The sequence below is a fragment of the Laccaria bicolor genome, genomic scaffold, assembly GCF_000143565.1.
Source record: "Laccaria bicolor S238N-H82 LACBIscaffold_31 genomic scaffold, whole genome shotgun sequence".
Lineage (NCBI taxonomy): Eukaryota > Fungi > Basidiomycota > Agaricomycetes > Agaricales > Hydnangiaceae > Laccaria > Laccaria bicolor.
In genome coordinates, this window is record NW_001889902.1 from 396,329 (window position 1) to 411,145 (window position 14,817).

Sequence of the window (14,817 nt, forward strand, 5' to 3'; positions counted from 1 at the left end):
CTTTGTCCCTACCCCTCCCCCTTCCCTGTCCCTCCCCCTTCCTTGTCAATCCCCTATTCCTTGTCCCCCTTTCCTTTTCCCTTCCCCCCTCCCTCCCCCCCCCCCCCTTCCTTCTCCACCACTCTCTCTCCCTACCACTCCATCCCCTCTCCATCACTCTCCCCCACTCCCTCCCCCCTCCCTTTAACACTCAATGTAGTAGAATAGATTTATGTAGTTCTATCAAATACACTGTGATTCTCCCTATTCAAGTCTTAATATCATAAAGAATTCTTAGAAGTTATGAGCATAAGGTCTGAGTTGATTAAGTCACATGACATCTAGCTAAGCTTGGAATTTTCCATAATATACTCTAGGCTCCAAAATATGTGTTTTAGGCCATTCCTGTCCATTCCTGTGCCATTCCTGTCCATTCCTGTGGATTCCAGTGGATTCCTGTGCCATTCCTGCGGATTCCAGTGGAATGGCTCCATTCCTGCAGGAATCAGTGGGGCATGATGAAGTACTGTATGTTACCCTTTGTTTCTCTTGTGTATTTTACCAATAATGAACATTGTTTATAGACAGTTCCAATAGTGAGGTCAACATGAGGTCGCAGAAGAAGAGAAGGGCAAGGTTCACAAAGAAGAAGCATGATTCTAATGCTTGTGAGTCACCTTTGACATTCAAACTTTTGAAATGGTGGTCTGATACTGTGTATTTTGAAGGAAATTCAGATGATGAGGTGAGAAGTGTTGGAAAAGGAAGGAAATTGAAGAAAAGAAAGGTTGCCACATCTGGTATGTCACCTTCAACCTTACCACTGTACAGTTCTGAGTGGAGCAAAAAATCAGATGACTCTGGTGATGAGATACATCCTGTTGATCTCATGATCTTTGTCTATGTGAAGAAGCTGAATCCTCCTTGCACAGCAAAAGGTAAGGTTGAAGAAAGTGACAAGTATGCCCAGAAAGGACCCTTCAAGCTCAGTTCAAATGATGACTATGGCACCTTCCTCCACAAAGTGTCCACTGTGTTGCCAAGCCTGATTCTTCATATCATTGAGGACAAGATGTCATGGAAGCCTCAAATGCCACAAAACGCAAAGCCATTGCCAATGGGTGCATCAATGGGAGGTCTTTATTGTTCCCCTATGATTCCTGCCAAGCTCTGCCTGAGCTAGGCTGAGTTCAAGTAGTTTGTAATGACAGGGCACCCATATTGAGTTGGCAGGTGGGTCACAGCTGAGCTCTGCAGGACTTGGGCCAGTCCTGAGGACTGGGATTTCACCTCAACCAGGACAGGACCAGGACTGGGGTGTTTTTGATGCAGCTGTGATAAAATCATGTGACTTTATACAGGTCATCTCATGTGCGAGTTTAAACATCACAATATTGTCACAGTGTGTGACATCACTTCTTTTCTTCAACCACAACCCAACAATGCTGCCCACAACAACCACAACACGACACCCAATGCCAATGACAACCCACAACAAACATGAAAGGACACCCACACACAGAAACAGCTGTCACACCCCACGGAAAACACCACCACCATCTCGAAACACACCAGATGGAAACCAGGTGCCACATCGCAATGATGTGGCACCCAAACGATGCACAGCGGTACAGGTAAGCACCCCCCATCCCAAGCTCCTCCCAACCCAGCTCACTGACGCCAGGCACAAAACAAAGAATGACGACCAACATCATCATTCTCGAAAATGACAATATGCGACGAAGACAACACAGACAGCAAAAACAATAACAATGCAGACACAACAAAAATGAAGACAATGCAGACACAATGTGATGATGCAGGACAATGAAGACACACCATGCCTCACAAATGGCGATGAGGAATGACTGCCCACGTAGGAACACGAGTGCCTACTCATGGAGACAAGCACCTGTGTAGGAAAACGATGACCCACCAACCACCTATGCAGGAAAGCAGAACACCCACATATGCAACAAGTGCCCATGAGATGTGGCAACCAGATTACATCATTCACTCTGTTAAGGCACCTTGTGAGTATCCACCATGGCTCCCTCTACATCATCCCACTCCCTTCCCTCCATTCCCTCCCTCCATCAACCCCTCTCCCTCCATCAACCCCCCTCCCTCCATCAACCCCCCTCCCTCCATCAACCCCCCTCCCTCATTTCTCCTCCTCGCCATCCCTCTCCACCTCTCTCTCCCCCCACCATCCCACCATGCCCTGCCCCCTCCCTTTTATCCTCAAAGTAGTAGTCCCTCCATCGCCCCCTCCTCTCCATCCCTCTCCACCACACACTCTGCCCACCATTCCCTCCCTTCTCCCTTTCAATGTAGTAGAAATATTTATGAAGTTTTATTGAATATGCAACTCTTCCTTTTCAATCCTAACTATCTAAGAAATTATGAGATCAAGTTATTAGAGAGATCAAGTTATTAGAGCTGTTACATTAAGCCGCATGTCATGATTTATCTGGAATTTTCCATAATCTTGTAAGTACTCTTTAAAAATCCTGCCAAACTCTGTCCTAGTCCTGTGGAGTTTGGCAGAGCTTGGCAGGACTCTGCAGAGCTCTGAGGATTCCTGAGGATTTCTGCAGGACTCTGGCCAGTCCTGCAGGATTCATAGGGGGACTGAGAAGTACAGATGAGTGGAGATGAGCAAACTCACCTTCCCCGCACCACTGATCTCTTCAGCATGAGATATAGGTGCCACATCACTGTCTTTACTTTAGGAGACTACAGTGAGTACCCTCATCCCACTTCTCCATCACATACACCCGTTATACATGCAGTAACCCCCCCATACACCCCACAACCACCTGGCTCTAGTCGAAAGAGCCATTGTCCCTCCAAAGGGGTAACAGTGATAGTGTTTGAAAGTTAGGTTAGTTAACCGGAAAATAACCGGAAAATAACCGGAAAATAACCGGACCTAACCGCAACACTAACCTAACCGCGGTTAGGGTTAGTTGATTTCGAAAATGGAATAACCGGTTATAACCAGCCCTATTATACACCTTCAAAACGCACTTGAGAACGTCGAAAACGCTTAAAATTTGACTAAGTTACGGTCAAATCTCTAAAATATCACTCAAATGTGTAGACTTTCAAGGATAATTGCATAAATATGTCAATTTTTCACCGATTTTAGCGTTCTTGGGCTCGTTTTAAAGCTAGAATATGCAGAAATAATATCTATCAAGATACATATGAGCATATTTGCCTTGTTATAACCAATTCTTTATTTTTCGGTCCTAACCAGTTAGTAACTGCAAATAACCGACTGTAACCGGTTAGTTGCGGTCCGGTTAGGTTATTTTAGGTTTCGGGACAAAGGCTAACCGGTCTCGGTCTCGGTTAGAGCCCCTGGGCACCCAATAACCGGACCTAACCGGACTTTCGAACACTAAACAGTGATGAGGATGAATGGCAATGGTAGATGTGGACGAGGATGGCAACGACTGATGACGGACAATGAAGAAGGGTGACAATGACCACAACCACGATGAGTGATGATGAATGACCCATGACACAACAACACAAACACACAACCAAATGGCTCGACATCACCTCATGGCCATGACCATGACACAATGTGACCACAATGCATGACCATGACTATGGTAATGATACAATATGACCAGGCGATGATGCAATATGTTAGTAATGTAGATTGAGTATATATTACATTGTATATAGTAGTTTAAATATATACCTGTCCTATCAAACCTGCGAGACCCACCAGACCCCCCAAACCCCCACTAAACCCATACCCTTATCTAGTGTTCACAGGTCCAGTTAAGTCCAGCTTTTTACCTCAAAACGACGCAACTGGCAACTGCAACCGGTCTAGACCGATCCAAATATTGAGGGACTGCAACCGGTCCGCTTTGGACCAGTCCTAATCAGTCCACAACGTGAAAAAGACCGGTCCAGACCAGTTGCGACCGATCTTTTGTTGTAAAATTTATTACACCACAGAAACTAAATATTACCTCACATACATTGCATACGTAGATAGATATTTTAATTCTCTGTAGACTGATCAAAAATCTAAGCAATTCCATCAAGATTTGACTGAGGTAGGGTGAAAACAGAAAGGACGTACATTTGAATCACATGTATAAAAATGTTTTTGGCCATATCTCAACCAATTCTTGACCATTTTTGATGATTCAGGGACCGAAAATTAAGTAAAATGTGCACTAGTAAGGTCCAGCATGTGATGGGACGAAAGACCAGTTGAAACCGGTCTAAACCGGTCTTTTTCAGTTTTTATATATTTACAAAAACATGGCAACTGGCAACTGGACTGACCACAAATGTGGGCAACTGCAACTGGAAAAAGACCGGACCATGGTTCAGTCCAGTTCAGTCCTATGTATATTTTCAGTCCTGTAGACTGGACCTGCGAACACTACCCTTATCCATGGAAACCTGTACCTGCAGCCATGTGTCGGAGTTTTCTAAGTTCAGTCACAATTGGTCACAATTTGTTGTGCGCGTCACAATTTGGATTGCCGTCATAAGTCAGTGTGACCACAGAGTTTTTAATTACAATGCTGGTTGCAACGAATATTGGAACCACATTCCAACTCCGTGATAAGATTGCAACGATAACGATACGTGATAACGGGCTACCAAAAGTATTAGTACTGTCCTGTGTTTTTGTAGTCCCTTATTGTATTCGCTTTTGTAGTTACGGTTAATTCATTAGTCTTCTTATTGTAGTGTTTCTGTTATTCTTGTTATTGTAGGGTTTATTGGTATTGTAGTGTTCCTAGTAGTTTGTAGTTAGTAATTATTGCGCTGTGTGGGATTTGAACTTATGACTTACTGATCGTTATTATTTGAAACCTTTCTTACCTTGTCCATAGTAACTGCTAGGTTATTGCTTGATATATAGACAAGCCCTTCGGTTCAACTTGACAGAATGGCCACTGGTTCCCACCAGTCCCAATGTGTCGCCACAGGCCCACCACGATTTCTTCCCTTTCCCCCTCGCCAAGAGGCCCCACTTCATCGTCAGGCCTTTCCTCGCTCAATCCCAGTCCTTTGACCACCACATCCGCGCTTCTCCCTCAACTATTCTTTGGATCGGACCGAAGTTGAGCTCGATCTGCAACAGGTACGTCACATACTCATGGGAGACTAACGGATCACTCTGGTCTAACACCAGCTCGTACATGCACATTATGGACGACTTTGATTTGACTGCCATTCTCCCCATCGAGATCCGTACCGACATACCAAGAGGACCGAATCGGTGCTGCCCGCGGAATCGAGAGCATTGAGGGAAACCGATACCCTGACGTGGGTGGATGCTGCGGGTTTCGGTTTTTATCGGAGCAGGCCCCAAAATGTGCTTGTAAGTCTTTCTTTTACTCTGGCATTATCTTGCCATTGGGCCTCTAATTGTAGGTGCTTTCTTCGTGTTACGACACCGCTCATGATGCGGGTTGTGTCGCCTGGCATGTACTGGATGTCAACCACCGGCCTTCCCTCGGATGTGTCGATTAGTGTTTTGCGAACGCCTGTTTATGAGTCATTCATTCATCATATGGACCATGCCCATTCCAAAAACAGATGGGGGACAGAAAAGCACATTTGAAGAGATCGGGACCGGGTAGACAGGGAACCTAATGAGGGTGTCATAGGCGAGGAAAGTGTTGTCTTATTTCTTGCCGAGTTTCTTGACACAGGCAACATTGTCGCCACCTTATGTATCCTCTGTTCCCTGGTTTTTGTTGCTTTTGTTTAGACTCACTGTACTGTATGTCTTCACCCTTTTGACAAAAATGAAACACCCATTCCAACAAAATACTGACGAAACACGATGCACACGAAAAAGTAGCTACATACCAATATCACGATGTGTCAATGAAGAAACAGTCTGCCTCAAACTTGACGTCCGCTCCTGTGATTTGCTGCCAATTTGCTGCAGGCACTGCCGCTGCAGCAGGCACTCCCACCGCCATCTCCGTTGCAGCTGTCACTGTTGCTGATCCCTTCGCAGGTGCCCGTGCCTTCCTCCCCTTCTTAGGTTAGCGGGTCGTGCCACCTCTTGAACGATGGGTTGCGAGGGTCCAGCCGTCATGGATTGAGGCTGATGTGACATTGAACCTGCGGTGTTGATAGTTGAGTCAGCACGGCACTCTGCATGAGCACCAGAGTGGCTGGCTTGGCCTGGGGTGCTGGTGCTTGGGGTGAGGGTGAGCCTGGTGAATGCTTCCTCGAGGCCGCTGCTGTCGTCGTTGTTGATCAGCGCCACTGTGTTATTGTCCGTTTGTGCCTTGAAGATGATGTTGTTGTAGAATTTGAGTAACGCCTTGTGGTACGGTGTGCCTGCCTTCGCCTGGATAAACTTGCATACGAATTGAAGTCTTTTTGGTAGTCAATGCCCGAACAAGCACCTTTCCCTGCTGCATTGAACTCCATGTTGGGGGAAAATGCTGCCTGAACCTATGGTAAGACCTCCAAGAATTTGAAATGAAAATAATGTTTACCAGAATCGCAATCGTCACAATGCTACCTTCAGTGATGTATAACACTTTCCACAGTTTGGCGTACGTTTTTGGCTTGGCGTAAGTTTTATTCCGGGAGATGGAAGCAGCACCTTGCAGGAGGCCCTTCAATGCCTTGGTTGATGGTGCGAGGTGAGTAAAGACCCTGTAAATATGGGTACATCTCCTGTAAACGTAAAAACATGTCCACACCAACAATATACATACAACCTTTTCCGTTGCCTTGGCTTGCTTTTGTGTTTCTATTTGGCCAGATAAGATGATGAGAGTGAGATGTTCACAACATAAATGCTCCACAGACACGCCGTGAGGTTGGGAGAGAGGAATGGGAGCAAATGGGACGTAATCAGGTCGTTATCAACAAGACGTCAACGATCCATCATTACGCGGATACAATTCCCGATATAATCACGTTGTAACTGATCCGGTCCATCAATTCTCAGTTATAACTGAACTAGGACCCTTTCAACGCCTCGATCCAATGGCAATCTATTGCAACTCAGGTTCAAACCAGTGTTGAAACTCAGTCATAATGCGAGCCGGTTGTGACCGGCTAAAGAAATCTCCGACATGGGTATGGGTTTTCATGGGTAAGGGTACAGGTTTAGCCAGGTACAGGTTTCCATGGGTAAGGGTATGGGTTTAGCTGAAGGTACCTGGGGGTTACCTGTGACAATGCCTACTTACAAGTCCAGGCTTGCCAGATGGCAGAGGCAGAAGGCAGTGGGAGACATGGTTCTGGAGAACGGAGTCATGTGTAGAGGATCCTGTAACCCTGGAACAGGAGCATCCACATCCAATATACATGTTGTGGTTTCAAGTAGAGTTGATGATTCTCTTCTTCTTTGTGGTGCTCTTTATCCCCAGACTCTTCTCAACAGTCTGGGGATCCTTATTCACGAATATTAGTTCTATATCCAGCTTAGAGTTAGTTACCAAAGCAATATAATCCTATATTCACTTACCTAATGATAGTTTCTTAATCAACATATCACTATTGTCTAGAGTCGTCTCAAAAGGGCTAGCAGCATGATCACTAGCATAGATGACATCATTGTTGAGTGAAGTGCAGGCACTATTAGAAGTTAGAACAGGTTTGCATGATTATGGGGCATGAACAGTGGTGGAATGGGTCGAAGTCTAAAGAACAGGCCAATTCCTGATTTGGTAACTATGGAATGTGAGACCATGAAGCAAACAAACAATGACTAAACAAATGAACTTGAAGGATGAAAATCTACCTTATATATTTTTCAAATGACTTAGAAATATTTCATGTATCTTTTACACATAACTTAGTGACACAGACCGTGAGCTGCACAAAGAAATAATGACTAATGAATGATGGGTATTGCTACAGGTACCCACCAACCCCTGCCACAGATACAGGTTTGGCAATGGTAGCAAATATCAAACCTGTACCCCTACCTGTAACCCACATGGGTTGCCAAACCTGTGACAATCACTATACATATATACAATGACATGTATTGTAGCCATTCATCTGTTTGCCTCTGCTACTTGCAGAAACAATCTTATTCTCAAATTTTCTTCATTGCACAAATGATCTACACTTACTGATTTGAATTTGACAAGTTGGTCATCAAGATTGGAAGGGAAGGAGGCCAGAGATAGGAAGTAAGAATTACAGTTAGTGTTTAAAAGTCTGGTCTGGTCCGGTTTTTTGATGCCCCGGGGCTTAGACCGTAACTGTAACCAGTCTGCCTCTTTCCCAGAAGTCAAAAGACTGAACCGGACCACAAAAAGCCGCGGTCTGCAGTCTTTTTGTGGTCTATAGACCAGTCTTGGTCTTCTTTGGTTTTAACCTGTTTAAGACCAGTCTTTTGGCCAATATATTAGAGTTATGAGTTGGTAAATTTGTTGACGTTTTTATTGGCTTTAAAAAGAGCCCAAGAATGTTAAATCCCATTAAGAATTGGTGTTTCTATAAAAAAAGTCTGGTACAGCTACTATTTTCAACAATATTTTATATCTTCAACTATATCTTTGTCAGTTTTGGACAAATTAATACATTCTTGGGTGTGTTTTGAAGGGTATTTAGTGGGCTACAAAAAGCCGGTCCTAACCAGTTAAGACTGGTTCACTTAGACTTTGTTTTTTGCAGTCTTTACTTTTGTGATCTTGGTCTGGTCTTTTTCCAGTCCTGAGACCAGACTTCCAAACACTAATTATGGTTTGATTATGGTGTTCCCCAATTTCTTTGAAAATGGACTACAGTGTTGGGCTGAAATTCCTAGAATCAGATGTATTCAATAGATGCAGAATTTTTGGACAATGGAGCATTGTTAGAAGTGGCACAGAATGAATGAATGAGAGCGGCATTGGGTGTACATAAGCAATGAAATGTCAGTTGGTTGCGAGGCAAGGGAGAAAATAGGGGAGTTCATGGTAGCCATTTTTGAGCCATTTTTGATCCATTCTTCATTCATTTTTGTAGACATAGAACATCAAAATTGAACTGAAAAATGAACCAAAAAATGGCTACTGTGAACCCACCCTCCTTGAAATTTTCAAAAATGTGAGGTGATTGCCATATGGGTAGTGCTTGGAAGTCCAGTCTCAAGACTGAAAAAAGACTGAGACTGGACTGAACCAAAACTGCCCAAGACCAGAAATTCCCAGGACCGTCGAAGACCACAACCGTGGTCCGGTTCTCGGTCTCTCATGATTTCGGAAATTTGAAGACCGTGAAGACCAACAAAAAACCGGTCTAACCGGTCTCAACTGGAACTCGTAACCAAACACAAACACAAAACACAAACACAACTCATAACCAAACACAACTTTCCTCCTCCTACCACCACCCTCCCTGTTACCATCACCACCCTTTGTGATGACCACTTTGCATTGTAGTGTTTGAAAGTCCGGTTAGGTCCGGTTATTGGGTGCCCAGGGGCTCTAACCGAGACCGAGACCAGTTAGCCTTTGTCCCGAAACCTAAAATAACCTAACCGGACCGCAACTAACCGGTTACGGTCGGTTATTTGCAGTTACTAACCGGTTAGGACCGAAAAATAAAGAATCGGTTATAACAAGGCAAATATGCTCATATGTATCTTGATAGATATTATTTCTGCATATTCTAGCTTTAAAACGAGCCCAAGAACGCTAAAATCGGTGAAGAATTGACATATTTATGCAATTATCCTTGAAAGTCTACACATTTGAGTGATATTTTAGAGATTTGACCGTAACTTAGTCAAATTTTAAGCGTTTTCGACGTTCTCAAGTGCGTTTTGAAGGTGTATAATAGGGCTGGTTATAACCGGTCATAACCGGTTATTTAACGGTTAGTTAACCGCAAAATAACCGGTTATTCCATTTTCGAAATCAACTAACCCTAACTGCGGTTAGGTTAGTGTTGCGGTTAGGTCCGGTTATTTTCTGGTTATTTTCCGGTTAACTAACCTAACTTTCAAACACTATTGCATTGTGAGCACCTGCGATGGGCTAAACGACCCATATGCTCACACATCGACCACCACCTCACATGCTGGAGGCTCAGCAATGACCCCATGGCCACAGCGTGCCACATCATCCTCCACAATGATGCCCCCCCCCTGCCAGACATCACCTACGGCTGCCACCGCCCACCACCAACCACAATGGCAACAACAAACACCTGCCATACACGACTGTCGTCAACTCTCACACCCACCTCACACCAACCACAACAACAACAAGCGCCTGCTACGTTGACAGCACATGGAGAAGACCTCCCTCACCCTCTGCCACCTTTGGCAATGACAAGCGCATGACAACGGCCACGCAACGACGATGGAGATAGGTGGACAACAATGACGTGACATGGCAGCAACGACGGATGATGGAGGACAATGCAAAGAATGGCGACGGCTGACAACAGACAGCAACAAGGAAGTGCGAGTGCTCCCCCCCACCCCCCTCATGTAGTACTACAGTGTATTTAGTCAATTATATACATGTTCTCCCTATGTCAGTAGCTCCGAGACTGGTTGAAGACCAGTTGTCAACCAGTTCAGACTGAAACTGGTTGAGACCGGTCTTTCAACTGTAAAAAACTGACCAAAACCGCACTGAACCGGTTGACGTCGGTTCAGTCTGGTTTTTCATGGTTCTTCAACCTGCGAGGACCGGTGCCAGTCCCGGTCTTGTCAAATTTTGACAAAAGACCAGACTGGACTGGACTTCCAAGCACTACATATGGGGCAACAACAAAAGAAACGGATAATGCCGAAACACCCTTTGGCAACTTGACCCCCAAAGACAAAAAATGGATGAAAAATGAATGAAAAATAGAAACAAATCAAAAACAGACACATTTCCTGTTTTTGAGCCATTTTCCATCTCATTTCTAGCTCCATTTTTCATCTCATTTTTCTGAAAAATGAAATCAAAAATGAGATCAAAAATGGCTACTGTGAACACCACTAATGGCACATAGCCTGTCAATAGGGGGACAAGGGACATACATCATCCTGTAGCGCCAATTTCCTAGTTTAACGTGTTAGCCTTTGGTGTAATATTGAACAGGGAGTGGCGCACTACGGTAAATGACATCTCCCCATCTCCCAGGCTTAGAACTGAAATCATAAGTGATGCTGACCTCCACATGAGAATTTATCGAAGCTGCTAGCTCCATAGGATGCATACACCTTTGTCATTCAAGATAACCTCCTTGATGAAACAAGTAATTTGATCGGCAGTTCTGGGTAGGATTCTTGAGCAACATCCTTGTCACTCAGCAGGAAGTCGACCAGTTTCCTCGACGAAGCCAATAATTCTGCTACTCTGTTCAGATTGCATGAATGACATGTACGAACATGTGCTGGATTTCTTCAGGCCTACGCATCTTTAGGTGTTGCAGATTGCATGTTGTCCCTGGTGAGCAGGGGGTGGGTCTGTGCGCAAAAGGGGGTGATGTGACCGGTGTCGGAAATTTCCCAGGCACCTGATAAGGCTCCGGCCTTGCAATGTTGATCGCCGACATAATCAGGCCTTGCCCAACCCTTGCCAGCCCTTGTCATTTCACGGCAAACCTGACGAGATGATGCCGGGAAAATCCGGGGGGCGGTTGCCTTACAAAGCGACCAGACCTCTGATGTAATGATTATTTCCATGTTACAAGCTTGATGATCTCCGATAAGGTGTGATAAGGCAAATCGGGTCTGATAAGATTTGTCCAGCCTCATAACATAGGCTCCAATTGCCTCTGCAGCCAGGTCAAGGCTATGAACCAATTATTGATTTTTTGTGTGTCTTATAACGTTATCTGTATCCTTTTGATCCTGTTCAGCTCAAAATGATACCAAATTCCATACAGAGAGTAAAGATAATGCTGTTGTAAGGTAGGCTTAAATACTAGATATATGAACGACCTTGGGAAGTTTCTTATATGCCTTTGTAGTGTAGTGGTATGTTGCGACTACAAATTTGTAGTCTTCACGTGAGGATCGCACGAGCCCCGAGGTTTTTGGTTCAATCCTTACTTGTTGCATTTTAATTTGCCACGTAACATTGTTAAGTCTAGACTGTGAATATTTATAATTTGGATAATCTTATCAGGCCTGATAATCTGATCTTATCAAGTTAACCCAAAACTTAATAAAATAACTGCAACGTTGTAAGCCATTATTAGGTTAGGGGTGCCTTGGGTGCCTAATAACCCTTATTAGGCGCCAGGGAAATTTCCGACAGGAAATAGCCGAGGCCGCTTGTCTCGTGCTTCAACAAACTTCAATCATCATCCTTTTCGGTTTCCTAACATCCCTCCTCACCGTCTGCCACATCGCACACGTCGCCAGCCACGATGAGCAAAAAAAGTAGCAAAGCGCAGCAGGCAAAAGTGGTCACGACGTACAACATCAACGACACGGTCCTAGGCAAAGTGCACGGCTTTCAACCGTAGCCCGGCATGGTGAGCCTCCTCGCGTCGAGTACGTCCAACGGTTCTGATCTATGTCTAGGTTGTGGACCCAGACAACATCCACCCCACCGTGGCTCTCGAACGCCCCAACAGCAAAAAGGCCACGTTCTACTGTGTCAGGTTCTTCCCTTTGGGTGACCAGTGTGTCCTTTTTCCATGCGTTCTCCGCCCTGACGTGCCCACACTGACACGTTGCCTGCAGTGCATGGTTAGTCGAGAAAGACATCTCGAAGCTCCAACGACACGAAATCGAGTCGTACATCTCGGAGCCCCACAAAAAGTCGTCAGAGCTGTTGAATGGGTATCGCATTGCTCTGGACCCTGCGACGTGGCTCGCAGAGAAAGAGGCTATGATCCAGGATACAGTAGACATGGAAGAAAATGCTGAGATTGATCAGCTTGCAGAGACGGAGGATGGAGAAGATGAAGGGGGTGCAGGTTCGCGTTTTTTTCATGTTTTGTTTTTTATCGTCGTGGTGAAATGCTGATTCCTTGATTTACTAGGCAAGAAACAAGGGAAGAAGAGGAAACGCGACGATGCTTCTGCATCTGTCAAAGAAAAGAGAGGAAGAAATCCGACAAACCAGCGAAAGCTAAGGCAAAGAAAGACGCTGATGCTGGAAGTACCACAAGAAAAGCCAAGGCCACCAATGGCAATGGAGCCTCTAAACGTTCTAAAAAGTCCCAAGCGATGGTTGAGTCCGAGGATGAAGGTGAAGCTGAGGCGGATGCGGAGGATGAGGCTGAAGATGACGCAGATGCCGGGCCCAGCACAAAGAGCTCCAAGAAGGCCGCGGCTGCAGCGGATAAGGCCGCGGCTGCAGCGGATAAGGCCGCGGCTGCAGCGGATAAGGCTGCTATGTCGCCCCCACCAGCGAAGAAAGCGAAACGGGACCGGGATGACGATGCAGATGAAGGTAAGTCTGCTTTCCTTTTCCTTTTATTTGTGGTTCTGCGGACCTGGTGGCTCCATGGATAAGTGGAGTGGATTATCGCATCGCTCTGATCTTTGGCTTGTTCTCATTTCGCCTTATCTCGCTGTTGCCATAATTGCCCTTTTTGCCCTCTTTGCCCATCCTTGTCCTCTTTGTACGCCCCAGACCCTTTTTCTGCCATTTTCCCCTTGTCTGACAGCTATGCTTTGCCAATACCCCCTCCCTTGACGTTTTCCACCCTTTTCATCGGATTTCACCTTCGTTGCATGTCCTCTGATGTTCCTCCCACTCTCTTCTATCTCTCTTTTCTCTCTGCCTACCTCTCTCTTGCTTGACCTTCCCTTTCTCTCTGTCATGGCCCATCTTTTGCTTTCTCCCTTTTTCTCCCAGTCATTTTCATCTTATAGCTGCTTTTGCCTTACAAAAGCACTTTCCTCACTCTTCCCTCCTTTTTCTCGTTTCTGGCGCCTTTCCTTATCCTGGCGTCAACTTTTATCTTCCTCTGGCGCCTTTTTTTCGTCCTTTTGACCCCTTTTCTTCCTCTTCTTGTGTCCTATCATCTTCTCCAAGGCGCTGGTGCCTTTTGATGGTCCCCCAGACCTTTGTGCGCCTTTTGTTCTCGAAATTGTTTTGAGAATATGACGGCGTTGCTGTTTTTGGTTAGTTTGAGTGAGTATGATCAGATGTTGTATGAGGATGAGAGTGTGGTATGTTCCTCCTCTTTTTTTCTCTCCTTGCCGCTCACGAACCACTTTTTTTGATAGAACCGCATGCAAGAAGCGCTCACCCTCTTCGACTCGATATGCAACTCGCAATGGTTCGTCAAAACATCAATCGTACGTCCCCCCTCTCTTTCCCCCCTCCCCTCTTCTTCCACTAACACCCCCTCCCCCAAAAGATCCTATTCCTAAACAAAATCGACCTCTTCGCCGAAAAACTCCCGCGCTCACCATTAGGCGACTACTTCCCAGACTACACAGGCGGAGACACCTACAACGCCGCATGCGACTACCTCTTGCACTGCTTTGTCTCCCTCAAAAAGAGCGCGGCGACGAAGCAGATTTATGCGCATTATACGTGTGCTACGGTTACGCAGCAGATTAAGTACGTCCACCCCCTTTTTTTTTTTTTGAGATGATGGCTGATGCAGGTGAATTGGATGATAGTTGTGTTGAGTGCGATTCAAGATATATTACTTCAGCTCCATTTGAGGGAATGTGGGCTGCTGTAACCTCGACTTTTTTTTCGCCGCCGTCTTGTGCTCCCACCCCTTCCTTTTTTCTGCTTCATGGCGATTGTTTTTACCCACAACCCCAATCGACATCCCCTGCTATAATGATACCCCCCCGCATCTTTGTATCAAACACGAACACCACCCACCGAAGTTGTTGCGTCCCTGGTCACTCTTACCGCCCCATCTTTTATTCGACCTCATCTTGAATACCAATCT

The 14,817-nt window shown here is 45.5% G+C and overlaps 5 protein-coding genes across 5 annotated transcripts; 4 read left to right on the plus strand and 1 right to left on the minus strand.

Annotated features, from left to right (window-relative positions):
• Positions 1-494: 494 nt before the first annotated feature.
• On the plus strand, positions 495-1,162 carry LACBIDRAFT_306644 (uncharacterized protein; the record flags this gene model as incomplete). Its single annotated transcript, XM_001885402.1, has 2 exons — positions 495-507; positions 564-1,162. The coding sequence occupies 2 exons, from the start codon at positions 495-497 to the stop codon at positions 1,160-1,162; spliced, it is 612 nt and encodes a 203-aa protein (XP_001885437.1).
• A 1,286-nt stretch (positions 1,163-2,448) lies between these two features.
• LACBIDRAFT_306645 (uncharacterized protein) lies at positions 2,449-2,679 on the minus strand (the record flags this gene model as incomplete). Its single annotated transcript, XM_001885473.1, has 2 exons — positions 2,449-2,593; positions 2,651-2,679. 2 exons carry the CDS (start codon positions 2,677-2,679, stop codon positions 2,449-2,451), a joined length of 174 nt encoding a protein of 57 aa, XP_001885508.1.
• A 1,625-nt stretch (positions 2,680-4,304) lies between these two features.
• LACBIDRAFT_331106 (uncharacterized protein) lies at positions 4,305-6,362 on the plus strand (the record flags this gene model as incomplete). The annotated part of the gene is given in 11 exon segments (XM_001885403.1): positions 4,305-4,363; positions 4,384-4,511; positions 4,740-4,775; positions 4,860-4,869; positions 4,889-5,110; positions 5,217-5,350; positions 5,744-5,755; positions 5,927-6,025; positions 6,121-6,124; positions 6,154-6,262; positions 6,297-6,362. The coding sequence occupies 11 exon segments, from the start codon at positions 4,305-4,307 to the stop codon at positions 6,360-6,362; spliced, it is 879 nt and encodes a 292-aa protein (XP_001885438.1).
• Positions 6,363-12,420: 6,058 nt separating this feature from the next.
• Positions 12,421-13,438, plus strand: LACBIDRAFT_306649 (uncharacterized protein; the record flags this gene model as incomplete). Its single annotated transcript, XM_001885404.1, has 5 exons — positions 12,421-12,423; positions 12,473-12,573; positions 12,635-12,870; positions 12,942-13,349; positions 13,413-13,438. The coding sequence occupies 5 exons, from the start codon at positions 12,421-12,423 to the stop codon at positions 13,436-13,438; spliced, it is 774 nt and encodes a 257-aa protein (XP_001885439.1).
• A 552-nt stretch (positions 13,439-13,990) lies between these two features.
• On the plus strand, positions 13,991-14,598 carry LACBIDRAFT_252895 (heterotrimeric G protein alpha subunit B; the record flags this gene model as incomplete). The annotated part of the gene is made up of 4 exons (XM_001885405.1): positions 13,991-14,074; positions 14,132-14,203; positions 14,266-14,475; positions 14,518-14,598. Coding segments are annotated over 4 exons (447 nt in total), but the record flags the coding sequence as incomplete, so codon positions are not given.
• Between the last annotated feature and the right edge of the window lie 219 nt (positions 14,599-14,817).